The sequence below is a fragment of the Mya arenaria genome, chromosome 1 (assembly GCF_026914265.1).
Source record: "Mya arenaria isolate MELC-2E11 chromosome 1, ASM2691426v1".
NCBI lineage: Eukaryota > Metazoa > Mollusca > Bivalvia > Myida > Myidae > Mya > Mya arenaria.
The window spans coordinates 53,957,108-53,984,436 of NC_069122.1; the positions used below are offsets into that span (position 1 = coordinate 53,957,108).

A 27,329-nucleotide genomic window follows, 5' to 3' on the forward strand; every position below is an offset into this window, starting at 1 on the left:
TAAAATATTTGTACAATTACATTTGTATTACCTTTTATTTATTCTTTATCATGGTCTACGACTAGATTACAATTTCAATTAATGCTACATGTTATATAGTATTCCGTTGAATTAACTTGTAATTAATATGTTTGCATTTCACGTTCATGAACTTATTTATTAAAATGAAATAATTTTTATTATTCAGCTTTTGTTCCTTTTTTACTACTGTCCGAAATTCGCTCCAGCTTGAATCTATTTTGTAATTGACTACTAAGCCACGCCCCAACAAGTGGACCTAGCCAATAAACGACCACATGGTATGTAGAAGGTGTGTTCCCGCAGCCGAATGTTATCCCTGAAGCTTTTGGGGGGTGAAGGAACGATCCGGTGGAATAAAATCCTATAATAAAAGAAAAAAACTTACGGGGAATTTAGGCAATTTGATATCAAACAATAAAGTTAAATGGTAAATTATTGGAGAGTGTGTTTTTCGTTATCGTTCATTTATTAACTCGCATATCAGCACGTCAATTATCAGAACGGTAACCAATAGTACTGTGCAATAATGAGTATTCGGATAAATTACAATGCTCTTCACTTACACGCATGCTGCTTATCGCACGGTTAACTTGACAATATAGTACAAAACAGTTTCTACAATTTCTTTAAGCGTGAATGAAACTATACATAACGCGCGCTTCACGCTCGTTTATAATTTAATAATTCGGCTAGGGAATGCAGTAACCATCACGTAACTCTGGTATATAGGGGTTACACATTCAATGCTTTTAGCTGCTGCATTTAAATCCTGAGAGTCCATTAATTGCAAATGAAACCTAACAATACACTGTAGTATCGATAAGCTTATAAGACATGTATAGGTCGAAATAATATCAACCTTGAGTCGAAAGAAATACTTTGTATAACTATATGACATGAACTTAACCCTTAGCTATAAAGTTACGCCATTAAATGTCATGATGAAGATATACGATTTCTGAGACGGATTTTCAAGTGTTACGTGTGTTTTTAAGTTTCCCTTTGCATGCATTAAATGTAAGTTACTTTGTACCTGCCACGACCACGATGCCTGTATTGGCCACTTTGATAGCTCCGTCAACCGCCTTGTTTCCAGTCAGACTCTGTGCCGCAAACCACGTGACAAATGCAGTTCCCGCCATTTCGATCAGAAATCCTTGTACAATAGGAACATTCAGAGTGGAGGTGCAGCGGCCAGCCGCATTTTCTGTGATTTTCGTTGAGAAATGGTCGTGTAATTCCGTTCTGTATAAAAACATACCGAAACGGTACGCGGCCAAACCGGCAAAGAGTTGAACGACGGTTTTTAGCAAGCACAACCAAAGAGGAATAACTCGTTTAAAATATTTGATCCAGACTACGACAGGGTTGTCGTCCCCTTCGGTGAAAAGACGGCTATATAAAACCATTAGTGGTATCATACCGAGTAAAAAGCCTGTTCCCCCATAAAACTTCCACATAATTGCGTGTCCAAATGGATGCGCACATAGGACTGTAGTTTTGACAAAATCCTGCAGAAACGTCCGGAATGAGCCATCAGGAAACGTCTTCAAGAAGCTATAGACAATTAGGCCAGCGCCTGTGGTCGATATAAAGATAAATTCTGCGGCGACAAATGGTGCAAAAAAGCCTTCCATTTTGTGCTGTGTATCTGCAAATGTGTGTTAAGTAGTTATTATAGATAAAACTGACGATAAATAGTTGATTTCTAGAACAAAACCATCATGTTGAGATAACATTGACGAACAATTCAGTCTGCAAAGATAATTTAGAATGAGTCACCGTTTAATTTTTTTCTTAAACCAGTATTTTAGATAAGAACAGTGTTTATAAATTTTGTCAATTCTCTAAATTTAAGCGTGACAATTTAAACTGACCTGAATATGTAGCGAAAATAAGATCTCCTACTTACTACATTAGCAAGCATCTAACACATACGCTGACCTATAGATACGCCAATGTTTCAGTGGACGTTATCTTACTAACACAGTTGAATACTAAATGCTCCCCATAACAAAAGAATGTGCACTATAGTTATGAATTACATGTAGATTATTCGATTGCAGATATGCATAATCTCACATGTGCATTTCAACAAAGACTCGACCGATCACTTTTTTCAATAAATATTTCTCAGTTGATATACGATACTAAGAGCTTTATTTGTCAGGTTTTGGAATGTTAACTTGATTTTGCTTTTTAAAAGATCAATTGAATTTTTAATATATATTATTTTATCCCGCTTTTCAGTCATTTGACATATTATATAAGTGCATTACAGTAATACAATGCATACTATAAATAGTACAGGCTGAACAATTTGCTACTTATACCAACAATATATAAGTGTATGCTACTTAAAGAAAGGATATACATATTATTGATTATAATGATCAAACCAATCGTTCAAACTAATTTACAAGCATCTCGTATTCTCAATGTCACGATGACCTCATTGGCCTCAGATCCCGGTATAGCTGTGTGCAACGATAGTTTAGAACGAGTCACATTTCAGTAAACGCCGCAGTTATACAAAACAAGCATGGTCATAGCAAGCCTGTACTGAAAAAATAAAATAAAATTGTTATCCCAACCCGGAAGGGGATGGATACACCTGTCCCAACCTGGAAGGAGATGGACACACCTGTCCCAACCTGGAAGGAGATGGACACACCTGTCCCAACCTGGAAGGGGATGGATACACCTGTCTCAACCTGGAAGGGGATGGATACACCTGTCCCAACCTGGAAGGGGATGGACACACCTGTCCCAACCTGGAAGGGGATGGATACACCTGTCCCAACCTGGAAGGGGATGGATACACCTGTCCCAACCTGGAAGGAGATGGACACACCTGTCCCAAACCGGAAAGGGGTTGGACACACCTGTCCCAACCGGATAGGGGATGGACACACCTGCTTCAACCGGGAAGGAGATGGACACACCTGCCCCAACCGGGTAGACTATTGACACACCTGCCCCAACCGGGAATGGGATGGACACATCTGCTTCAACCGGAAAGGGTATGGACACACTGGGAAGGGGATGGACACACCTGCCCCAACCGGGAAGGGGATGGACACACCTGCCCCAACCGGGAAGGGGATGGACACACCTGCCGCAACTGGGAAGGGGATGGACACACCTGCCCCAACCGGGAAGGGGATGAACACACGTGCCCCGACCGGGAAGGGGATGGACACACCTACCCCATCCGGGAGGGGGTTGGACACATCTGCCACAACCGGGAAGGGAATGGACACACCTGCCCCAACCGGGAAGGGGATTGACCCACCTGCACCAACCGGGAAGGGGATGGACACACCTGTCCCAACCGGGAAGGGGATGGACACACCTGCCCCAACCGGGAAGGGGATTGACACACCTGCCCCAACCGGGAAGGGGATTGAACCGGGAAGGGGATGGACACACCTGCCTGAACCGGGAAGGGGTTGGACACACCTCAAGGATTTATCGTTCAGACATAAAGTGCCAGCCTTGGGCGTTTTTGCTGCATATATGTGTGTGAATTGAACTTTAGCAATCATCGAAAATGAACACGATGTTGAGAAAATCGATGTATTTCCATGTGTAACGTTTAAACAGATCTAAGATAATTAAAGGTGCGTCTTAACGGACCACTGATGTAGGGTAGTCTGTTCCAATTGCTATGGTCGGCGCGGATGCTCCACTTAGGTGATACATTCCCGGAGATAAAATCATTCTAAATTCAGGGTACATGGTGGTGTTTCCGGGTATGTCAAAATCCCGACAATCGGGGTTCAACCTGTCAAAAGTCCCCATATATGCATGTGACCCCCCGGGCAAAAAAATGACAGTACACAACCAATTTTCTAGCAACATAACTTTTGATATTTTGCAACTTTTATGTATATTGTCGTTCTCATTGGCACAAATTTCAAACTATTGGTGAACAGTAGCTTATCGCGGGCACATACTACGTGACAACATATGCATGAATCTTTAAAAATCGTGCGTTCTCTTTATAAATATGATATACGAATGTTTTGAATTGCTCTTCTGAGAGTCCTAGTTCAATATCGTGACTTGTTAATTATGGCATCGTATATATATTTATATAAAACGTATTCGTGGTATTCTGCATCATGAATATGACCATGCCAAATTAATTCTACGTTTGGCGTGAAATGGCAGGAAGGTTTTGGGTCTTGGATCAGTTCCAGTCCTGCAAATATGAAAGGGTTTTGGGTATTGACGCAAAAATGACATTTTTCTGTCTTGCCTAGTCTTTATATGTTTCTTTTTTATTTGAGCAGCTGTATTGCTAGCTTCGTGGGTGTTCCTTCGAGTGTCTTGCTTGGACCAAAGTGACCATTCAACATATGCATAACAAAATATTTCCTTGTGTTTGTTTTCTTTTTTTGTTGGCAGTCAATTAGCATTCATTCATGAATCTCATCAATATAATCGAATCAAATTTTATATTCACGTACATACACTTGAATATTGCTTGCGGCAATCGAAGTCCATAGATTTATGCCGGAACTGTGCCAAAAAAAAAACCCATTATTTTTTCTGCGGTTTTAGCCACTGACAACAACCGTTACAACAGTGATATAAATGGTGACAGTGTTGACAATGTTGACAATGATGACAGTGGCGACAATAATGACCCTGATGGCAATGGTGACACTGATGGCAATGGTGATAGTAATGCAAATGGCGACAATGATGACACTGATGACAGTGTTGACAGTGATGACGTTTCTTACAATGATGAAAATGATAACATTGATAAGAATGATGACAATGGTGACAATGGAGACATTGGTGACAAAAATGACTATGATGACAGTGATGGCAATAGTGGCAATTATGATAATAGTGACAGTGATGGCAACGGTGACAAAGGTGACAATGATAACTAGTCTATGGTTATAGTAGTGACAGTGATGACAGCATTGACAATGATGATAGTGATGACAATGACGATAATGGTGACAATGATGTCGAAGTGACAATGAAAACAATGATGACAATGGTGACAGTTTAGACATTGATGACTTAGGTTACATTGGTGACAGCGATGACAACAGTGACAGTGGTATCAATATGACTATGGTGACATTGGTGACAGCGATGACAACAGTGACAGTGGTAACAATATGACTATGGTGACATCGGTGACAGCGATGACAACAGTGACAGTTGTAACAATATGACTATGGTGACAGTTGTGACAATAGTGACAATGATGACTATGGTTACAGTAGTGACAGTGATTACAACATTGACAATGATTACAGTGAAAGTCAGGAAAATAGTGACAGTGGTGACAATAATGACAGTGATGACAGGAATGACTATATATGGTGACAATGCGCATGCAAACATATATAAATGAGTAATATTTAAGTTTACAAACCTAAGAATACAACAACGACAATGATGATACTAGTATTGGTGGTGGTTAAGCTTCATTCAAATGATGACGATGGTGCTGAAGATAATGATGCATTGATGACGATGTGGATTTTCGTTATTAATGTTTTCTATTATTATTATTATTATCTGTTATTTTTATTTTTTTTTGATAATTATGACTATTAATTTTATTCTTCTTCTTCTTCTTATTATTATTATTATTGTTAATATATTTTTTTTTATTACCATCATCATTAATGTTATTATTATTATTATTAATTAATAATAATAATAATAATAATAATATTAATAATAATAATAATAATAATAATTATTATTATTATTATTATTATTATTATTATTATTATTATTATTATTATTATTATTATTTTTAGTATTAGTATTGTTATTATCATTATCATTATTATCATAAAGCCATGATGTATAAAAGTTATTGTTAGTTAATGTTTCTTTAATATACTAATTACATATTATTCTGGATGATCTATGACAACGATTAATCTACTTTCGTTTTCAACATGCTGTCTGACGAGTGACGTCATTGCCCTGAATAGGTATTACTTTTTGATCGACCCTCATATCGCGCACACAATACACAGATCGAACGAGTTTTACCAGTGAAAATAGCTTTGGCTAAATCTTCGCGAATTCCAATAGTTTTTGCTGTGTTTATCGACTTTTTAACATGAACTGATTTCGGATATTAAAGATTGCATTGAAAGCAAGAGTTGACAGTTTGTTATTTACAGGCTATATTGTGAAAAAGTTGGCAATTTCTGTGTTAAACAATGCAGCACAGGTAAGCGCTTTATTATGTATGCGTTCTATTTTTAGATCACGCGCTGTATTTCATGTATTCGTATAGCAAGATAAAGCATTTGACCTAGATATTTATTCAGTCGTCCAATACTACAATATTTCGGAAGGAGTGAGCTTTTAAACTGCGCGTTTGTGTTAGTAAGATTAAATATTGGAGCTTTTTGTAAGCGATAAGTGATTTTCATTGTAATTTTGTTCATATTTCAAAGATTTTGTGATATTTGTTTGTGACATGAGCTCAGCTACTTGAAAAAGGATTTCAATACCAGCCTGTGTTAAAAACTGGATCTTTGCGCGCTATTGGTATGTTTCATGTCTGGCTTTTCTTTGTTAAACATGCTATTGGGAGTTCACGTTTTCTTTTGTAATTTAAAACTATCATATACAGTTAATTGATGTTTTATCTTTTAGCGATTGTATTTGCGCATATATTTTTTCAAAAAGTCTTTTAAAAAGTGCTTAAAATTGGGTGTCATTTTATGAGTTTAGGACACGCAGTGTAAATAATGCAGCATCTGGCCATGTGCCATGTTTAATTAGCATGAACACTTCAGATACTTGTGTGAGGACGCGTCTCTCTCATATGTTTTAATTCTATTAAATCAAATGACAATCGATCAATTGAAATTACAATGATTTAAGATATATGAATTGAAAAAGGTTTCTTTTGCAGTTAAGTTTCAAATTGTAAATACAATTGTCCTTACTGCAAATGTTTAAGGTCCGGATACACTGACAATTAAGGCCAGAATTAACATTCATACACTGTAAATTGTCAAACATACTGAAATACTTAGGGAGCGGAAAACAAGCAAACTAGCTATGTATGTACACTTAACATAGATAAATATACTTGGCCCGGAGCCAAATTAATATATTTAATACTGACTACGATCTTTCAAGCATACATAAACATGCCTTGACATCTCGTGTTTAGAGTGGCTTATGGTTCACGTTCCGCTTTCCAGCTCATTGTGAATTTATGAAGATAAATTGGAATTTTAGAACCATGAGAACAATTAAATATTCGGTCACAAATTCACAATCTCTGTCATATATTTGAACAGGACGCTACTCTGATATCAACTAACAACACAAAGCATGGAGGCGATGCGTGAATAGGCTAAACACTTGTGGACATAATGGCGTATTTTATCAAGTCACAAAACTGGAGATCAATAAGCATGTAACCTTCTGTATATTGATTTAGAGCTCAAGGTCTCACACGCTAGCCTATAGTTAGTTGTCTGATAGATATCTATACATATCATTTACCTATGCTGTTCGTATTGTTTGATATAACAACTGCTCATATTAATAACCGAGTATATATACTCACTGGTCGACCTTAAATACATATACAACGATTGTCTCCATACATACATATTAATATAATACAAGCACGTGTCCTCGACCATTTTCCCATGAAAACGCCCTAACTTACTGCCAACGTACTTGGCACGTGTACTAATACAGCCGTCTCAAACACAAATTATTTTCAAACACAATCATAGTAAATATATTATTGTGTTTTTCGTATCCATTTATTGAAATAATATTGTTATAAGCTTTTACGCATCTGTTACTAGAGATTATGCACGCTATATTACACTGCCTTGATTCGAATCCGATAGATCACGCACCAGCAATGTTCTAGGGGGCTTTTCTCAGAAAAATATCAACGTATTATCTAATCTACATGCTTGGATTATGAGCGCGTGTTCTTTACTTTCTAGAAAGCAAGGCTAATGCCACATCAAATTGGTAGCAATGAGAATGTATGGTATTTTTTTGTAACTGCTCACGTTATTGTATCGTTCTAAATATACAAGCAGCAGAGACAAGCTACTGCATGTACATATCTCCGTGTAGTGCTTCTGGTGGAATTCCAGGCGCTCTAGACAAAGGCTTCCGTGAAAACGCCGGAAGAGAAAAAAAGCGTTTCCCTGTATTGAGCCAGATTTATGAACGCGTGCCGTGGAATATATTCGCTGCATGTCGGAGAGTTATTGGATAAATGGAATGTCTGAGTATTTTAGCGTGAGTCATTACGTGGAGTCTGCAATGAGTCGATGAATCAATTTTGTTAATAACAGTCAGGAGGACTTTGTAATTGCTATTTTTAGACAACCCCCATGATTGATCAGTTGACAAACGTCTCAATTTGAACACTACTTATAGTCGTGTGCATGTTATGTGCAAACACTGTCCATGAGAGCCTTGGGTTTAGGCTACCCTCGTTTATGCGTACTATATATATATGTACAAAGATACTAAGTCATTACTTAACTGAAAACCGGTTTTACATCACACCTGTACTGGTATACGTTTGCATTTGACGATGACAAGTTCCTAACCCGTTCAAAGAGAAACTAAGTTATATAAGACGGCCCTCTTTTCTCCTTTATATAGATAATAATTCATTTGCAAAGTAATTTACTACTGACATTGCTGGGACTTGCAGAATTTGTTACAATAAATGTGTACTCTACAGAAACGAAGAACTGTATTATCAGATAGTATGTTTGATCCGGGCTTTTTGAATTATAGATTTTCCTAATCCGCGGTACAAAGCCTTATCTAAATATAAATATTACAATCAGCGAATACAGTTGAAACACGTCATGTATAATTCGTCATGTATATGTCGAGGGCTTAACGCTAAATAGATGTTACTTCATATACGAATAGAAGGAGTTACCTCAGTCTTGCGATACGTCCCGGGGGTATGGTCCTGGACGTACTATTGATGTACCATGCGATATTGCTCTTGGAATTATGGTGTGACAAATTGAAGAGCTAGTGGCATGTTACATGGGTCGATAAATGAGTCAATAATACGATTACTGAGTCAGGTGTGGAATAAATATTCGCAGCAGGAAAGAGATATCCCGCCTTTTATTGAAAATCGTTAGTTTCCCATTATTGTGCACAGGTTTTATGGAAAATCATTAGGAGACTATGAAAGATCACAGATTCATATTCCTTGGTCTCTGGATATCAGATCAATACATGTACAATGGTCGAAACGCGAAAGTATGAACAATATCGATCAGGTAGTCCCACCTTTTAAAATATAGCGTAAAAACATGTTAGTCACAGCTTTTATTGGACTTGCTCTAGCGCTGATAACTCAAGTATCAAGTCTAGTAGGAATGATAAACTGTAATACAAATACTCCCCATATGTCTGCATGTATGTATTCATTCTGTATATATAGCGAGTGTATGGATCGATTGTTAAGGTTAAAAATATTTATAAATCTAAGCGGTGTATACAGTGGTATAGAGGGTATAGAGTTTAACCATTTATACTATTATTTTTGGATTGTGAACGTACATTAGGAAGTTTGGGGTATTTAGTTTGAACTTTACCTTTGAAGAGCAAATATTTTGTGAAATTGAATTCAGTAGCGTGACCCGCATTGTGCCCCGCATTGATAAATGGAAAACAGATTTTGATTTGTGATAGTTTTTATCTTATTTAGTTAAAAGTGTGAGCAACTGTTAGCGGAATTATATTAGAAATTCTGAATAATATATTTTCAAAGGATTTTTTTGTTCACGTTTGTGCCCAGGTTTGTGCAGTATTTATATTTTATTTATAATATTTATAAGTTTTCGGCGTTATGCAACACCTACTATGATTGTATAATGATGGAAAACAAAGGCATGTTACATGTTCTAGATCAATTGTAATATGAAGACGTATTAGTTGCAAAGTATTATACATTCATGGGTTTATTATACGAATGTAATCGATCATGTTAACAATATTGCAAACACTTTGTACAATAAATGAGAGGAAAATGATCTGCTTTTTAAAATAGGATGCGGCCATTATACTCATGTGCGTCTTGAAATGTAAGACACTGTGGTCAAAACAGACATGTGCTCTTGAAATGTAAGACACTGTGGTCATAACAGACATGTGCTCTTGAAATGTAAGACACTGTGGTCAAAACAGACATGTGCTCTTGAAATGTAAGACACTGTGGTCAAAACAGACATGTGCTCTTGAAATATAAGACACTGTGGTCATAACAGACATGTGCTCTTGAAATATAAGACACTGTGGTCATAACAGACATGTGCTCTTGAAATATAAGACACTGTGGTCATAACAGACATGTGCTCTTGAAATGTAAGACACTGTGGTCATAACAGACATGTGCTCATGAAATGTAAGACACTGTGGTCATAACAGACATGTACTCTTGAAATGTAAGACACTGTGGTCATAAAAGACATGTACTCTTGAAATGTAAGACACTGTGGTCATAAAAGACATGTACTCTTGAAATGTAAGACACTGTGGTCATAAAAGACATGTACTCTTGAAATGTAAGACACTGTGGTCATAAAAGACATGTACTCTTGAAATGTAAGACACTGTGGTCATGGTTTGATGCTCATGTATATAGATGTATACGGTACGTCGAAGACATGAATGCATGAACACTGCAGTTTAAAGACTATTTCGTTAGGTTAATGTAGTACAGTACCCCAACCTTCTACATATCTGGTATTGACCCCACCATCTATGGTACCAGTGTGCACAGGACAGTATTTACCGCCTAAAGGGCTTATCAGTCTGCGTATGACATTTGCGAATATGATTGTAGTAGTTCACGGACAATGAGTGATGTTATAAAATGAAATATATGTATATGTGTATCTTGAAGGACGCATGGATTGTACCTAGCTGTCTGCGTTATTGCAATTTGTAATTTGTGAGTACAGTAATAACCATTAATTTCCCTGGTTACATAATTTAAGAACAAACCACTTTAAACTTTTTTCCGATTTCTAGTTTTTAACGTTTTATTGCAATCTTAAACTTTAAAATATTCACCTGTCCTAACAACCGACCGTAACTCACAGTAAAAAATCTACATTGCTCCGGTTAAATGAAAAATATCTAAGATCTGAAATTTAAGACGATAATTCATTTCAAGTCAACCTTGTTTACTCTGTTCTCGTATCACAAAACGTTCAATGAATATCCTGTTGTAAGATATTTGAATAGGCAGGCCGCCGATATCCACGCGGTTTAAAAATGTATTCAGGTATGTTATTTACGCACAAATCCTCAAGCCTCAAGCGAACCGGTAGCATGCTTTAAGATCGATAGTCCCATACTCTCCGGTTGCCTTAAGTATTGAATTAGACCTCTGACTATATAAAGTTTCCGTCTGCACAGTGTTCGAGCGGTTGAGTCACGCTTAGCCCATAGAATAGCTATTTTCTAGCTCCCCTTTAATAATTGATGGTACTTATCTAACAGACGGCTACCACAGTGAAGGCTGAACCCTGGTGCCAGCGTCTACATCAGCCCTGGTGCCAGCGTCTACATCAGACTTGTGTATAGATTCAGCTCTCTCCAATGATTGTGAGCGTTTATTTAACGACATTGATTTTTCCTAAAAAAGCGGGGAGGAGTGTATAGTCTGTTTGATCGTGCACGTGCTGCTCGTCTAGACAGTGTCTGCAGACGCTTGCATGGGCATGTGGATGGTACTGATCTGTTCAAGACTTAATGCATGATCAGGAATCGATTCAGAGAGATGGGCTGTCCCTGATTTTGTATGAAACAACAAAGGCCAATGGCATTTCAATTAAATGTTTTCCAATTTTTCGTTTTATCGCATTGTAATGGTATTGTATTTTGTTTTGTCTTGAAGTCTTTTGACCTCTTGATTTGTATGGTAAGCATGCTACTGCTCTATTTATACAAGTAGAAGTATACGTATAACAAGTTAAGTACATTCTTATATAAAACCTAGACTTCCAAACACGGAAACAAAAGCGCTTCATTTAATGAGTTATTGCGCTTCCAAGAACACTCCAGTTTATCTCCGTACTCAGTAATATAAACCACGTATTGTGGTGGAGCGCGTACTCAGTGTACTACATTTAGCTTGAGCAGTTTACTTTGATATAGACTCTTATGTTTCATCTTATCAACTTATTGAAATAATGAAAACAATTGCATTGTATTCACAAGGAAGCACTTCAAACTGTCTACATATTGCTACTGATCCGAGATACAATGTACCGATTATTAGCGTAATCTACGTGTACACAAAGATGTACGGAACAGTACGGGAATTACCAAAGTCCTGTTTCGCGCATCTGACCCCAATCTGTTTCTGCTCTCACCTGTTGATAGGACATGCACTTCCTTTCGGTATCTCGAGTATACGTGACCATTTCCTTTCCTCGTATCGCAGATATTCAAAATATATCCCGCGTATCTTCCCGCCTACAAGAGTGTAAGGTTTGGCCAGGATTTTACAACCTTTCAGGATTGTCGTGCGGTCATTTATAGTTCCGTTTCATATTAGACGTGGTCTGAGTCGGTGTAAACATTTAGTTTACTATTTCAGATTAAGAGGCGGCATGGCACAATGGAACGTTAGCGCGTTTGACAATATTTAAATCCATTCAAGTACAGTGTAAGCAATTGACGCGGAACCTGATCTAGTGTACATAGTTTTACTTAAAATTGGCGGAAACAAGCTATACACGCAAGGTTATGGTCTGTTCGCTTTGGAAATAATCATTCTCTTTTGGTATATTTTCAGATCAATGGTCACTTAAGCAGTAAATTTTGATCAACCCTCGTACTATGAAGAAGTACCTACAATACAACGCGTCACAATTTGCTAGTCAACCCTCGGACGCAGGAATCCAGGCGCAACGGCTACGGACACCGGAAGTTCCGCGCCATGACGTTCTGGACCTCTCAGGACGTCTGGAAAGGAATGGCGTTGCCGTGGAGACGAACCGGATGTGGGGTGGTGACCAAGAGTCTGCCCTAGACTTAAGCGGTTATGGGCGGAATCAGGTTCGTAGAATATATGCATTTTGGAAACGCAAATGTGACAGGCACGGTAGTGGTTTAACGGTACGTGTTCTCGCCCACCAGTTCGACTTCTCGCAAAGTTTTAATTAACACTAACGTTTTGAAGAAAAGAAACAAGTTTTGAAACGCAAGTGTACCTAAAATGACATTGTATAGTTGGTCACCAATCCGCCATATTTAGAACTATCTGTTCGTTAAAGGACTGGATTTTTAACAACAGAATTGTCAACGACGCCGTCGCTGTGCTGTACTGTAATGTTGGCCATTTTAACTACTAAAACTTTCGAAGTTATAATATGATATTTGTCAATGACAATTATACAGGGTACTCGCGTTGACTTATTCAAACTTTGTATATTGTTTTTGTATTGTACAGGAGGAGGCATTGGATCTTAGTAAGCCCAGTCCCCCGGCAAGCCACCCAAAACAACTTATACAACCTGCGCACCAATCAGGACGCTCGTTACAACCTTCGCCAGCATCCACCCCATCGAGGTCGCCGGCTAGCCAACCGTATAGCTTGTTACAAGCTGCGCTTAATTCCAGCCAACCTAACGCGGGCTTACTTGATCGAAATGGTCAACCATTGTTCACCGGTATGTATCACTTAATTATCACGCTCCCGTGAAAATTTGAGTAATACAAATTCAATTAAACCTGTTGACTTGTTCACTGCCCATGGTCATAACAGCTGTTTCAGAAATAATCTGATGACACTCAAGTTAATACTGCATTAGCTATTAAAGCGATGATATCAACCGCATATAAACGCTAACACTCCCGAGACAGAAATGTAAATAAACAAATTTACTATCTACTGTAGTATGAAATTCAACTGTTAAATCATCCGCAAAATTAATTCTTAAATTCGCTTTGAGTCACTTCATAAGTGTTTGATATTATTCATGTTACATGTATTTTTGTGACATGCATGATTTCGACTAGCAAACGAAGAGATTGTTAAATGTTAGCTATACTGATACGAGCTGTTTCATTATGATAAGATATTACTTACATGGTTTTGCCCTTGACTTGTGACGGATCACTGAAGGCAAAAGATTGGTATTTATATGATAACTTTAAACAGAACAAAATATATATCAAGCAGAAGGTCATAGGCTCAAATAAAGTAAAAATTGAGGAAAGATACAAGCATGCATACATGTATAACAAACATTTCTTAACAAAATAAACAAAATAAACGCATACATGTCAAATTGATATATTGCATTTATAAAACGTATATATATTGAAACAAAATCGTCAATATGATACATAAAACTTTCTTTTTCAGGTCTTCCCTTGGGGGATATCAGCCGAGGGATCAAGCCATTTGTCGGCATCCCTTCCTTACCCCATGGATTCAGCCTGCCCCATATGGCTACAAGTAGCGGCACAGTGATACATGGCGGTCACAAGCCTATTGCGATCACCACACCGCAACCTCACAATCCACCTGTGAACACCAAAAGTCAGAGCGTTAGCGACACAACTGTCAGCGTAACTGACGCTAACCAATCTATTTCCAGCACTAGTAACCAAGGTTACGCTGTGAGCCAATCAAATTACAGCAATGCATTTAAGAGGCAGGCTAATGCTGGGAGTATGGGCTTAGAAAAAGGGATGAAAGGTGCTACTGATTTTATCAAAGGAAAGGAGCATTTTCAAGAGAGATATATGCTTCAGAATTCAGATAATTATCCAGTTCACATGATTGGACAACAGAATGTCGTCCATCCAGAAATACTAAACGGATTTGCCTGCACTCAGTGTATAAAGACTTTTAAAACCAAAGCAGCAATGAAGCTTCATATGACTGTACATAAAACTGTTGAAGAGAGACAATATGGTTGCCAAGTTTGCGGCCGAAGGTTTCTACATCGGCATCACCTTGTGGTGCATCAAAGAAAACATACCGGTGAAAAACCGTTTGAGTGTCGAGCGTGTAACAAGACTTTTATGGCAATTTTTCTGCTACACAAGCATTTGAGGAAGCATACACGAGAAACTGGTCCAGTTAGTGAAATATCTATTGAACAACTAAAACAGCTACAGGAACAGAAATTGATTAACCCAGGACCGCAGCCATTGACCTACAAAAATGTTCCACCATTGGCTATGAGAAATAGTGACGAACTTGTGATTTTATCTGACGGTGAAAATGCAAGCTCAGATTCGAAAGTTAAAGAGCGGTTAACAAGTGAGATTCCTGTATCAAAAATGTCCACACCCCAAATTGATTTATTAACAGACACAGACAAAGATCCCAATGGAATTGTTCAGAAGATTCTCAGTGAAGCAGTTGCAGAAATCGAGTCTGAAAAAGCAGCAAAGAAACTCCAGCGTAAAAAGTTAACGAATGAAAAGAAACAAGAAAATGTGGTTAAACCTATGAAATCATTCGCTGATAAAACCAATAAATTACCATTGCAAGAAGAAATAACCATTAAAAAAGAAATTGATACAACTGTTGATGGTAAAGAAACTGTCATAGATACTGAAGGTAAAGCTGAACCAGTTGAGAAAAAAGGTAATCCTTTTCCAGCTTATTGTTCTGATGATGAAGTTGAGCTTGATGTTCACACTGGTGAACTGAAAGTGGTAGGAAAGAAAATAAAACAGGAAATTGTAGATGATAATGATATCGGTGAACCTTGGCCCGATTTAATTGATGATGACGAGGAAGACCTTCCTGAAAAGAGTGATGCAGTTCAAGACATTGGCACTGCTATAAAGGCAGATACAGATCAAGTTAACGATAACATGGGCACTGATGTTAAGGAAGAGAAAGATTTTCCTACTAAAGACCAACTAGAAAGTTGTGAAACTGAACTCGCTATTGTTGCTGATAAAGATAAAGAGAAGGACACAGCTATTAAAACTGAGACTTGTGATGAATTTGACGAAACTCTAGCTTTTGAGATTACAGCTGTTAGAGGGGGTGTGGATGTTAAGGAAGAAAATAAAAATTTTGATATTGTAACAGAGGAAAGAAAAGAGACAATCTCAGAAGAGATCACTGGGGATACACCTCTGGTGAATAAATTAGACCAAGATGTTAAAATAGTGCTAAATGATATACAATTGCCAAAATATGAAATGGACAATATTGATATGCCGGAACTAGAACACGTTACTGTAGAGATATCCGAAACTGCTTCCATATCAAGGAGAAGCAGCCAAGACAATATCTTTGAAAAGATGTATGAACAAGTTAATGAAATGAGAACTATGCCTGATTTAAATATGCGAAATAGGAAAGGAAAAAAGAAAGGAAGAAAAGTTAAATGTGAAATTTGTTCAAGAACATTCCATTCCAACCATTATTTGCTTTTGCACATGGCTGTTCACAAGAGAAATCCAATGTTGCAATCTTTGAAGAAAGCTAAGGCAAATCAAATGAAAGCATTAGGTTTCTTGAATAAAATCAATGTTGCATGCGAAATTTGCAATAAAGTGTTCAAATTTCAGAAAAGTTTAAATTCACACATGAGAGTTCATAGTGAAAAACTGATCGAAAGAAAATTGTATAGAAAAGCTTTCAGAGACTTTGTCTCTGGAAAACCATCAAATAACAAAACTGCAGCAAAGAAAGAAGCTAGAGTGAAATCATTTTGTGACACAAAGAAGGATAGCACAGTAGAGAAATCTAAACCTCACATAGAAAAATCACAAAGCTTGACTGAAATTGAGCTTGAAAAACTTGATGATAAGATAGAAGATGAGCCACCTATTAGAGTTGTAGTTGGTGAAGACGCAGTGAAAAGGTACATGTGTCATGCTTGTGATAATACATATACTACTAAACAAAAGTTACGCTACCATGCCTTGATACATAAAGACAGTTGCTTCCTCTGTGATCTGTGTGGGAAATCATTCTTCAGGCAAATAACACTTGATAAACACATTGCTACTCATAAACTTCCACGTCCATACATTTGTGAGGTGTGTAAAAAGTCATTCATCCACCGCAGCAGTCTAATGCGACATAAATCAGCTCATATGAAACCTTCCCCACCTGATCCGAAGCAACTTGAAGAGGACCTACACTTTCAGTTGAAAATGAAGGACACTTACTCTATGCTACGCGATGAACAATTACGCAAACAAACTTTAAAATCATCAGATAGTGCTACTCCTTTTGCCAGCGGTGTCAAGTTCAATGCTCTTGATTTGACTGTTAAAATTAAACCAGAGGAACAATGGCTACCCCCTGTGCTTTCACCAGCAAATATCCCTAACACATCACAGGCAAACTCTTGCAATTTGAGTCCACCGTTAATCACAGACGTGTCTGCAATGGATGAGAGTTATGATAGCATCACAGATTTGAAAATCACCAAGGACAGACTTGACTTGATACAAAAAGCAAAACAGGCTGTGAAACGTAAGCCAAGAACTGAATCAGGTTGTAGCGAAAGTGACGTGTTGTCAAGTGATGGCACTCCTGTTGGTGGAAAGAAGTCCAGGAAAACTCGCGTGTACCAAACTTCATGTCGAGTTTGCAAAGAAGTATTTCCTAATGTCATGTTGCTGAAATCTCACATGGTTATTCACAACACTGTAGAGACACACTTGTACGAGTGTCACATCTGTCAGCACAGGTTTACACAGAGTTGCAGCTTGCTTCGACACCTGAAAACGAGCTGTCAAGAAAATCGCATGAAATGTGAGCCCTGTAACAAAACATTCCATCGCCGGAACACTTTTGAACAACACATGAAACTACACCAAGGAGGAACTGCTAATCTAGATGGTAGCTTTTATGACAAACGAAGAGATGAAGCAGAAGTGAGAGAAGAGAGGGAAAGTGACATTGAAAATAATAACAGTTCAAAAGTTCAAGAACCAGTTATCACCCCTTTGACTGTAGAAAATGTAACTTTGTTTGATCAAGCCAACAATCAACTGATGAAAGACATTAAAGCTGACAATGATGGTAATGATACCGATTCGGATGCTAGGACTTATCTTTATTCGGAAGGTGAAGTGCATTCCCCTAGGTCTGAACCGACTGGCTCAGAAAATGAAGCGAGAAAGGTGTACAATGTTCCACAAGATTTAACAAAAAATAACATGACATTGAATCTTCTCAGTGCTGTTTGTAGTGACATCATGAACGCGGAGAAAGAAGAGGAAGCGAAACGTAAAGAACTTGAAGAGAAACAAAAGGAACTTGAAACTATTGAAATTCTTGCAAATTTTAAAAGAGGAATGCGACAAAAGTCGTCTGATTTCGAAATGCCATCAACTAGTAAAGACGACCCACTGTCTAATACTATCAAACTGCCATCACAGTTGGTCAAGTCAGATTACTTGACGTCTCAACTAGCAAAATCATCAGAACTTGCTCTACCTGTTGCAGTACCATCAGAAGCAGTGAAAGCTGATGCTAGAGTCGATGCTATCAGACCATCACCTAAAATCGAACCTTCCATCTCTAGACCAACGCATTCGGAATCCAATCAAACACAAGAAAACTTGAGACGTTCAACTCCAAAAAGTATGTCAAGTTCAGAAGACTGTAAGATATTTGGATCGTCACCCCCACCTTATCATCCACTTATGGCCCACCCCAATTTTTTCAGAATGAAGTCACCCCCGCCTCCATTGTTTCATCCACAGTCAAACATTAACACAATCATTGACGCTGCATTAGCTCAGGCTGTAAAAGAACCATCAATACCTACTGTGGTAAACGAATCGCCATCTCATGAACCACCCAACCAACAAGGCCTTGCAACATCGGTACATTCAGCTAATCTACAGAAAATGCAACCTTTAAACCATCCAGCTTTTCCTCCACCAATACCATTTCGGAGCAGAGATGTATCCCTTTTGCAAGATTTGAGCAAACTGCAATACCCAGCAATTCAGGAAAGATTAAACTTGTTGATGAAAGCTCAGTCTACCCATGCGGTACCCATATCAGCTGGTGCACCAGTCTCATCAGCCCACGCCAGCCACTCGACTACTCGGGCGAAAGCCCCGGAGAGACACTCAGCTGAGAAACAAACCGTACCCTCACCTATTGAGCGGAACAGCCTACACTTTCAGTATAACAATGATGCTCCACAGGACCTTACAGTTAAAAGGCCAAATAAAAGTATTGAGAAACTGCTAAGAGACACGGAAAAGTATGATACACCGAAAGCAATATCATCAAGATCAGTCTCGTATGATAATGATCGAAGGATCAATAAACATAGACCAGAATTTGAACCATTTCCAATGTCAAAGGCCGAAATCGAGCACTTTCTAAGAACAAAAGCAGAACTTGAGGCCAAATTTGGGGTTATACCTACCTATGACCATAGAGGTCGTCCGGGGAGTGCTCCAATACCGCCGCCCTTGGTGAATGTTTTCAAATGTGAACTATGTAACAAGGTCATTTACAACAAGCTGGATCATCAGTTACACATGGTTGAGCATGCGAAGGCATCGGGACTTGGCGTTCTCTCCGGGTACCACGGGAAAAAGACATCTCCGCTGCATCAAGACGGCTCTCTGGATACTCCCATCGGTAAGACTAAGTCCTTCTAGAATTCATAAACTTGAAACTTGATTTAATAATTCTAATGATACCATTTCTATTTTATAACGACAAGAAAAGCATCAGTCTTCAAGGCTAATTTGATAATCTTAATACCACGTGGCAAAGTATTGTATATTAATACTCAGGCTGATATTACAAAATCTGTTTCAGATTTCACCAAGCCAGTAGATCACTCGACACCAAAGCAAAGGAAGCTTCACCCACCAGCATCCTTAGAATTGTCCAAAAACAACAAATCAGACGACACGTCTATGAAGCATGTGACTGGTTCCCAATCCGACCTCAATTCAACTGGTTCCCAGCACGGTAAGGGAGATCATCTCTCAACGAGCAGGACGCCAGACAGATTATCTCCCTTGGGCGGAAGTGAAGTCGGCGACAACGCGTCATCCCCTCTTACACCATCGGGGTCCAGCAACTTGGACGCGCAGTTGCGACAAGAGCTTCGTCTGAAGATCTATGCACGCCGACGATCTCAAGGTCTGGACGACCTAAGAGTGGAATTTAAGTCCCCAGAACCTACTGAGGTATAACTGTCGGAGGTGAACATTGTTTCATTATTTTGTTGTTGTCAAGTTACATGAATTTTTAACTGCATGAAATAATTATGAGTCTTAAAAAGTAAAACGTTTTTTTTTAAAAAACGTACCAATTTGCTGTATGGCTTTAAAGACCTGCATCTTTGAAATATTCATGACTTGTTCTTGAATTTAATAGGTGTTTATGAATAAGTTAAAATACGTTTTCCATTCTAAACTATTTGCCAGGTTTTTTCATGTATGTTGCTTATACATTTATAAATAAGAATGACGTCGTAACTCTCGCGGTAGACACATTTATAATACAATGAATACGGCCTTTGAAGTCTAAACGCCCTGAAATTATTTAATGAATATGGTCATATTTATTATTAATATTTGAGTGATTTAAAATTCATCTCAATGAATATAGGTCTGTAGGCCACTCAACCGCCTCGTCCGATTCATGTACAAATCTTTGTATAGAATAGTGAAAGTAATCAACATTTAATGTTAATCAATGTTTATCTAAATGTTTATCGGGTCTGAAAATGAACAAGCAAGTTTGTCCTAAAATTGTCGACTTCGATAGGCAAACATGTCTTCGGAAGTAACCGTTTTTATATACACACGCTTATGATATGAATAATTGGTTACTATTTGTTTTATAGATGCCATCAAATGTGTGTTATCATTCTGATTCATTTTAAACAGTTGACGGAAGATGAACGTTTAAAGCTGTTGTATCGGCGGGAGTGTAATCGTCAAGCGGCACAGCGCAGTCGGATGCGGAAGAAAGACCTTGTGGACAGTTTACTCGAGGTAGATAGCTAGCGCACTTGTTGCTGGGTGATATAATGTGGAATCGACTGTTACTCATTCCATTAAAAAAGAGAGTTGTTATCGGCCCGCCGTACCGTTTGGATAATTGCCCTATAGTGTCGATGTGACTAGTGACAAAGTGGCAACACAGATTGGCCTGATGTTGCATGTGATACTTAAAGTAAACGGACGTTAAACCTCTAGATCGCCCGATTACTATTATGTGATATTCGGCTGGCCAAAACTCAAAATGGCCAGATAGATTTAATGTGATAGTCAAGCTGCGAAATTAATCAATGTATCGATAGCGTTTAGTTCGTTCATTAAGCAAATCCGTTGCAGGAAATAGAGCCAATTTATTTCTCCTCCTTATTGGAGAAGTGAGAGGGAAATAGGTCAAGGTTACATTTCGTACTCATTTAATTAACACCCAATGCGGCCACACATATGCGGTTGTTTAACTTGTGTGGCTGTGATTTTGTTGATAGGTTCACTGCACACTCCTGGACATGCTTGGTTGCCACCATTTCGTTATCTATATGATTGATTTTGTCCAACGTTACAAATAAAACTTTGAAATTAAACAACGCGTTTTATATTTATAATATACATCATTAAGTGTCGCAGTAGAAACGTGATGAGCAAGAAGTTTCCCTGCATAGTTTATCAGTCGACTCCACATTGTATCACGAAATCGTATTCACATCCATCTCATTCCATTCCATTACATCATCTGTAAAAATCACTTTTGTTCTATGTCGTCTTGCTGGGCCAGTTTATTTACCTTAAGTTTCCTTCTGTATTATAAGTTATATGTCAAAGATATTCAGTGTACAATTAAGCTTGTCATTTCATAAAGCCACTGGCAATTATGACCGGTGACCTCGTATATATATATATATATTTGGTATCATTTGAAAAGCTTTAGCCTTGTATTTATGCACCAGTCAATTGTAACGACGCCCCCCCCCCCAGGTCCGGGGAATAGCGGGGACTTTGACTTTCGGTCCAGCCAATCCCGGGTAAAATCCCCGGCCTGCGGGGACGATCTGATGGTCAAATCCCCGCCAAATGCCCCCGCACCCCAGGGAGCCTAGGTAAGGCCCATTCCCCGCTATATTTTGTGCGAAGACAAAACCACCGCTTTCACCCGGCACTGCGGGGCCACCTGAAAGGTAAACACACGACCCATTTCCCCGGCTATCCCCGGTATACCCCCGGACCTGGGGGGGGGGCGTGGTTACAATTGACTGGTTCATTACTAAATGAAACATTATCTAAAATAAGTGAGCAAAAATATAATATATACAACTGATTGCAGTTTCTATGTTTTGCAATTGAAATCTGAAGTGAAATAACAAACATATTTTGGCCGAAAAAACATGCATGCTATTTTGTTCAGTATATTTGTACTGATGTATCTCTACGCATTACGTCCTTGCGAATGATACCAACGTCATACAGGGTCACCGTTCACATAGCTGTACACTGGATACCCTTGTAATAAACAGTTAACGGTGGCGAGACTGCAAAGCACTGCTTGTATCTGTGCAGGTAAATCCAGGTGTGCACGTACACGGTGCATTCGAGTTAAAATGTGGATTGCGAAATATCTCGTGTGCACTATAATTGAAGTATAAAATTCTCACATACTGGTAACCTTTTCCTCAGTGGTTTTATCAGTAATTACCTTTGTATGAGATATGCAAGGCAATTGTAGAAGAACCACTTTAAACGAGCCTATTTATACATACACCGGACATAATTACTGACTTTTAATGACTGCAGTCACTTATCACCCGTGACCTTGGACACACGTCGGGGTATCACCCGTGACCTTGGACACACGTCGGGGTATCACCCGTGACCTTGGACACACGTCGGGGTCAAAATTGAACCAACTGGCACGAGCACAACTTTTATCTGGTCTGTTTTTGGAGGTATAGGTCGAGGTTTTGTCATAGCCTTTGTGTCGTATGTGTCTTTGTTTTAGAACTGTCACCTAGGCCACAACTCTAAAACCTTTCATGATATTCCAGTCATCGAAATAAGACTTTTATATGAACAAGCCCGAATTCTTATATTATTGCTTGGCATCAATTTTATTTATCCAGCCCTGCTTTATAAAATTCAGAATTTGAGCAAGCCAGGTAGACATTTTACCTGTGCAGGGGTTGCGGGCTTGCGTCAATTTTGGCCACTGTATTCAAACGCATCTTTATATGCATGTTGCCAAGGACAATACGCACATGCATCGCAAAGCCCATAACTCAGGTTGTATTAATAATGAGTAATGCCCCTCCCCCCCCCCCCCCTTACGACTGGACGATGGCAGGCGAGCGTTTGTGTTTGCCCTGTGAGACTCTGCGATTTAGAAATCACAGATTTTAAACACATGTCACGTGTAGCGTAAGGCCCAGAACCCCGGTTGTTTAATTATTGAGTTATGCCCCCCTTACGACTGGAATATGACAGACGAGCTTGGTGTTTGCTCTGCGACACTTCTCTTCTCGAATATAAAATATTTAAACACATGTCACACGTAATAGCAAGTCCGTATTTTTTTGTTGGAATAAGATCAAACTAGAAGGTAGCCCACGTACAAAATTTCAAAAGTATTTTGCATCTTTTATCTTCACAGAATATAGTTATATTTTAATTACTGTTCCTTTTTTAATGCTCTTTGTTTGATATTTGACTTTAATGGCAAACATTACGGATAAGTAATGAGTTTTTAAGTCAGCATGTCGCACGTCGTACTGAATAATCTATTCTAATCATCATTCAACATTCTTGTTCGTTATCATCATAGTGTATCTCTGCATATCCACATCACGCATTGTGTAATCATCCATCATCAATCATCACCATTCGCACAGAATACTATGTCTTGAATCTGGAACCTCAAAATCCAATGTATCGTAATATACATATTTATATTCATCGAAGGTGCTGGATTTATCTCTTCAAACAACGGGTTTATTTTTCTCTCATAGGAGCTTCGAAGCGAGGAATGTATTCAGGATGGTCTTCAAAAAAAGATGGACATTCTCGTTTTGCAGAAAAACACTCTCCTTAAAGTGCTTGATTCACACAAATGCGTCAACTCTAAAGGCAAAAACGCCACAGCGACTTTGCCAACTGACAATGTGACAGCGACGTCACAATCCTCAAGGACAGCTTCTATTATTGATCATGTTTTGTCTAATTGTTCTTCCGCTGTTGATGATGCATCTAAACGCACGATATCTGAATCTCAGGAGTATGTCCAATCAAATCACGGCGAAACAAATGCCGAAGGCAATTCAAGGCATGGAGACAATTCTGATGTTGGTGCTTCTGCAAAATTGTCAAGGAAAATGATTGATGATCGAGCTTCCTTCGAAAATTATAAACTCAAAAAATTGAAATTAATTAACACTGAACATCTTAAAGATATTAAAAAAGAACCCGCTGATGAAATTGATAATGAAAATGTCGCCATGGGAAGTAATTACACGGGAATATCCAAAATTGGAAAAAAACCTAGTCTTGATAACACTAGTGACTTTGAAAATGACGATGATTTATCTGATAGCGATTCCGATATGTTTGACTCTGAAATGGAGAACGATACAAATAATAGTTCAAACAAACAAACATATGATGATAGCGAAAAACTTAAAAAACAAACTATAGATGAACAAATTGAAATAATTGTTAACGTTGCTCGTACAAGTAATGCATCAGTAAGTCAAAGCGAAGTTTCTCATTCTCGAAAGTCTCCTGATTGTGTGGATGATCTCTCTGATATTAAAGCCATTGTCTACGATATGGTCAATAAAATTGCAGTTTGGGACGATGGCCTTAATTCATTAGATTCCTTTGGACCTCAACTATGACTGAAAATTATTTATTACTAATATCTAAAGAAGTGATCGTTTTTTTAAAGTCCTAAAATCGTACCCTAAGACTAAGCATAAGTTTGCATTTGCAATAAGGCCAGCAAATACATTCACGGTTACCGGAGTTATTTAATCGGTGAAACATATTCAATGTAACTAAACAGTCAAGTAATTGTGGGTCAATTGATAATGGGAAATACAATGTGACTCTTTTACATCCACACACATATAACAACATAAAGGAAACATAGCATGCCAAACAGTCATATCATATTATCAGTCTTATAAGTTTGAACTATTCCAATAACCTCTACTACCTTTTTTCTGCTTTTGTGACTTAGCAAGACGGCAGAGCGAATTCTTACAATCTGGTCTCGCATTTGTGGGATATGTACCGGTGCTCTGGTCGGTTAATATAACATTATCTTTCAAAAAATCACTCAAGTACAACGGGCATTGCAAATTGATAGAACGATAAAAATGTCAGTAATTTGAATATCGTAGCCATTTCTGTTTACATACTAAAATACCTTGACAGGATCGAGATGCATGTTTTTCATTTTTCAAAAATATCAGTCATAATTTTGTCTGTTTTTTTGTAAATTCGATGTGTTTATTTACAGAGACTAGGAGAAATGCCAATCAAAAATCACAAAGACAGAAAAGACCCGCCCCCAGAAGAGCCAAGCCACACCCAGAAGTTGTAATTATCCAATAAAAACACGCCTCTCAAATTGACAAGCCACGCCTAGACGTTGTAATTATCCTATTAAAACATGCATTTCAGTGCTTCGTAGCGAGATAAAGGCTTTACATATTTTATAAGAAATAAACTATACAGAGAACATAACAACTAGAAAAAATAGAGTAAAATATTTTCGGTTACAACCAACTTTTATTTGATAAAAAAGTTAATGTTATAATTTCCTAATAATTGGAAGTAACGCTCAGTATTCATTTTGACATAACATCAAATTAAATATACCTTATGATAAAAATATATACTTCTAAAGGAAAACTGAGACAGACAGTGATCAGATATGACTACTACATATATTAATTATATGACGTTCATGATTTTAGTTACATCTTCATCTAATAGGCGTTGTCGTGGCGCCAGTTCCTGCCACCAGTCTAAGTAACCTGTAACCAGTCTAAAAAGTATAGAATCTAGCGATGTCCTCGTGATTTCTGTTTTCTTCTAAGAACTTTTAAGAAGTTAGCCTTAAATATTGCTATGTTTTATCGTGTGCTTCCGTTTCGTAGATTGAGGCAGGCAGTTTAATACTTATTTTAATGTGAAATAGAGCCACTTATATGCTCTTGAAATGGACAATGAAGTTACTGGGAAGCTCGAACTATATGCCCTGTGTTTAAAGGGTACATCCCTCTGTTTAATCGTGCTGACATTTTTTATCATTAACACTGTTGAAGCAACACCAGTTGCATTGACTCATTAATACGTATATGTTTAAAAAAGGCAGCATTTGCATAATTCACATCATATTTAGGGGCCAAAACTGTTTTTACCCCATTTACATAGGACGTATCAGCAATCCGTGTAAAACTGCTTCATCACATACTTACAAAATCATATTGTCTGAAAAGTGTAACTCATAGTTAAATGACGTAAGCTTTTAAGTGTGTTTGAGCACAATTGTGAAGGGTTTTCATGATGCAGCTAGCTTTTGTCGGGCCAACTTATTGAAACTATTGTTCACTGGCGGAGGATATGTGATTGTATTTGGAAGCTACATTTTATGTCTTGCTTTATGATTCATTCATGATCTTGTCATTGCTCATTTTATGTAAATATTGTAAATATAAAAGACAGCTTTTAACAAAATGTGGGGCTAATATCAGAAGGAACTAAGCTGCATTAAAATACAGAGAAAAGTTCGGTACCTTCTGGCATTAGCCCTCGAACATATGTGCTAATACACTTTTATGAAAGATATCCATTTTTGTGGAAATTTTATGTTACTCTGTTAAAACTATAATTGTTGTTCATATTTATGTTAAAATCATTTTATTTCTGTTTCGTATTCTATTGTTGTACATCCGTTTTTTTAGAAATGAATCATGTAGGTGCGTTCACTATATATGTGTTATTGATATATTTTTTGTTGATGATAACATATTTTGTTACTTCAGTTGTTTATAACTGATTTAAGAAAAGCAGCGGTATATCACTGCCAATAAAGTACAGAAATCTTGAAAAGTGTTGCTTTTGATAGGAAAATCTTTTACAATCTGGTGTGTTTTTATGACAAATAAAACGTTTGTTGCACGGTTTATAATTGAAACTGAAAACGCGGCACTGCCACATCACGGCATTTTTGAACTGTTAAACATGGCACTGTCAGTACGCGGCTCTGTCACAACACGGCACTGTTAAACTGTTAAAACATGGCG

At 37.9% G+C, this 27,329-nt stretch overlaps 4 protein-coding genes across 10 annotated transcripts; 3 read left to right on the plus strand and 1 right to left on the minus strand.

The window, feature by feature from the left end:
• Positions 1-176: 176 nt before the first annotated feature.
• On the minus strand, positions 177-2,097 carry LOC128237344 (aquaporin-11-like). 2 transcript variants are annotated; one of them, XM_052952778.1, is made up of 3 exons: positions 1,934-2,097; positions 1,055-1,672; positions 177-382 (listed from the first exon to the last, which is right to left on the minus strand). In XM_052952778.1, exons 2-3 carry the CDS (start codon positions 1,656-1,658, stop codon positions 180-182), a joined length of 807 nt encoding a protein of 268 aa, XP_052808738.1. In that variant the 5' UTR covers positions 1,659-1,672; positions 1,934-2,097; the 3' UTR covers positions 177-179. The 2 variants fall into 2 exon arrangements, with proteins under 2 accessions (XP_052808738.1, XP_052808730.1); XM_052952770.1 differs by having other exon boundaries at positions 1,899-2,097.
• A 528-nt stretch (positions 2,098-2,625) lies between these two features.
• Positions 2,626-2,991, plus strand: LOC128227988 (foot protein 1 variant 2-like). Its single transcript, XM_052938996.1, has one exon. It carries the CDS (start codon positions 2,626-2,628, stop codon positions 2,989-2,991), a length of 366 nt encoding a protein of 121 aa, XP_052794956.1.
• A 75-nt stretch (positions 2,992-3,066) lies between these two features.
• On the plus strand, positions 3,067-4,931 carry LOC128227997 (germ cell nuclear acidic protein-like). Its single transcript, XM_052939007.1, has 2 exons — positions 3,067-3,472; positions 4,591-4,931. Exons 1-2 carry the CDS (start codon positions 3,067-3,069, stop codon positions 4,929-4,931), a joined length of 747 nt encoding a protein of 248 aa, XP_052794967.1.
• Positions 4,932-6,048: 1,117 nt separating this feature from the next.
• LOC128228509 (uncharacterized) lies at positions 6,049-27,135 on the plus strand. 6 transcript variants are annotated; one of them, XM_052939864.1, is made up of 7 exons: positions 6,049-6,247; positions 12,854-13,116; positions 13,511-13,730; positions 14,429-19,657; positions 19,841-20,217; positions 20,923-21,030; positions 24,027-27,135. In XM_052939864.1, exons 2-7 carry the CDS (start codon positions 12,898-12,900, stop codon positions 24,909-24,911), a joined length of 7,038 nt encoding a protein of 2,345 aa, XP_052795824.1. In that variant the 5' UTR covers positions 6,049-6,247; positions 12,854-12,897; the 3' UTR covers positions 24,912-27,135. The 6 variants fall into 6 exon arrangements, 4 of the variants coding, with proteins under 4 accessions (XP_052795824.1, XP_052795817.1, XP_052795841.1 ...); XR_008259939.1 differs by lacking the exon at positions 6,049-6,247 and adding an exon at positions 6,375-6,570 and having other exon boundaries at positions 19,841-20,232; positions 25,538-25,557; XR_008259938.1 differs by lacking the exon at positions 6,049-6,247 and adding an exon at positions 6,375-6,570 and having other exon boundaries at positions 19,841-20,232; positions 24,027-24,053.
• Positions 27,136-27,329: the final 194 nt, after the last annotated feature.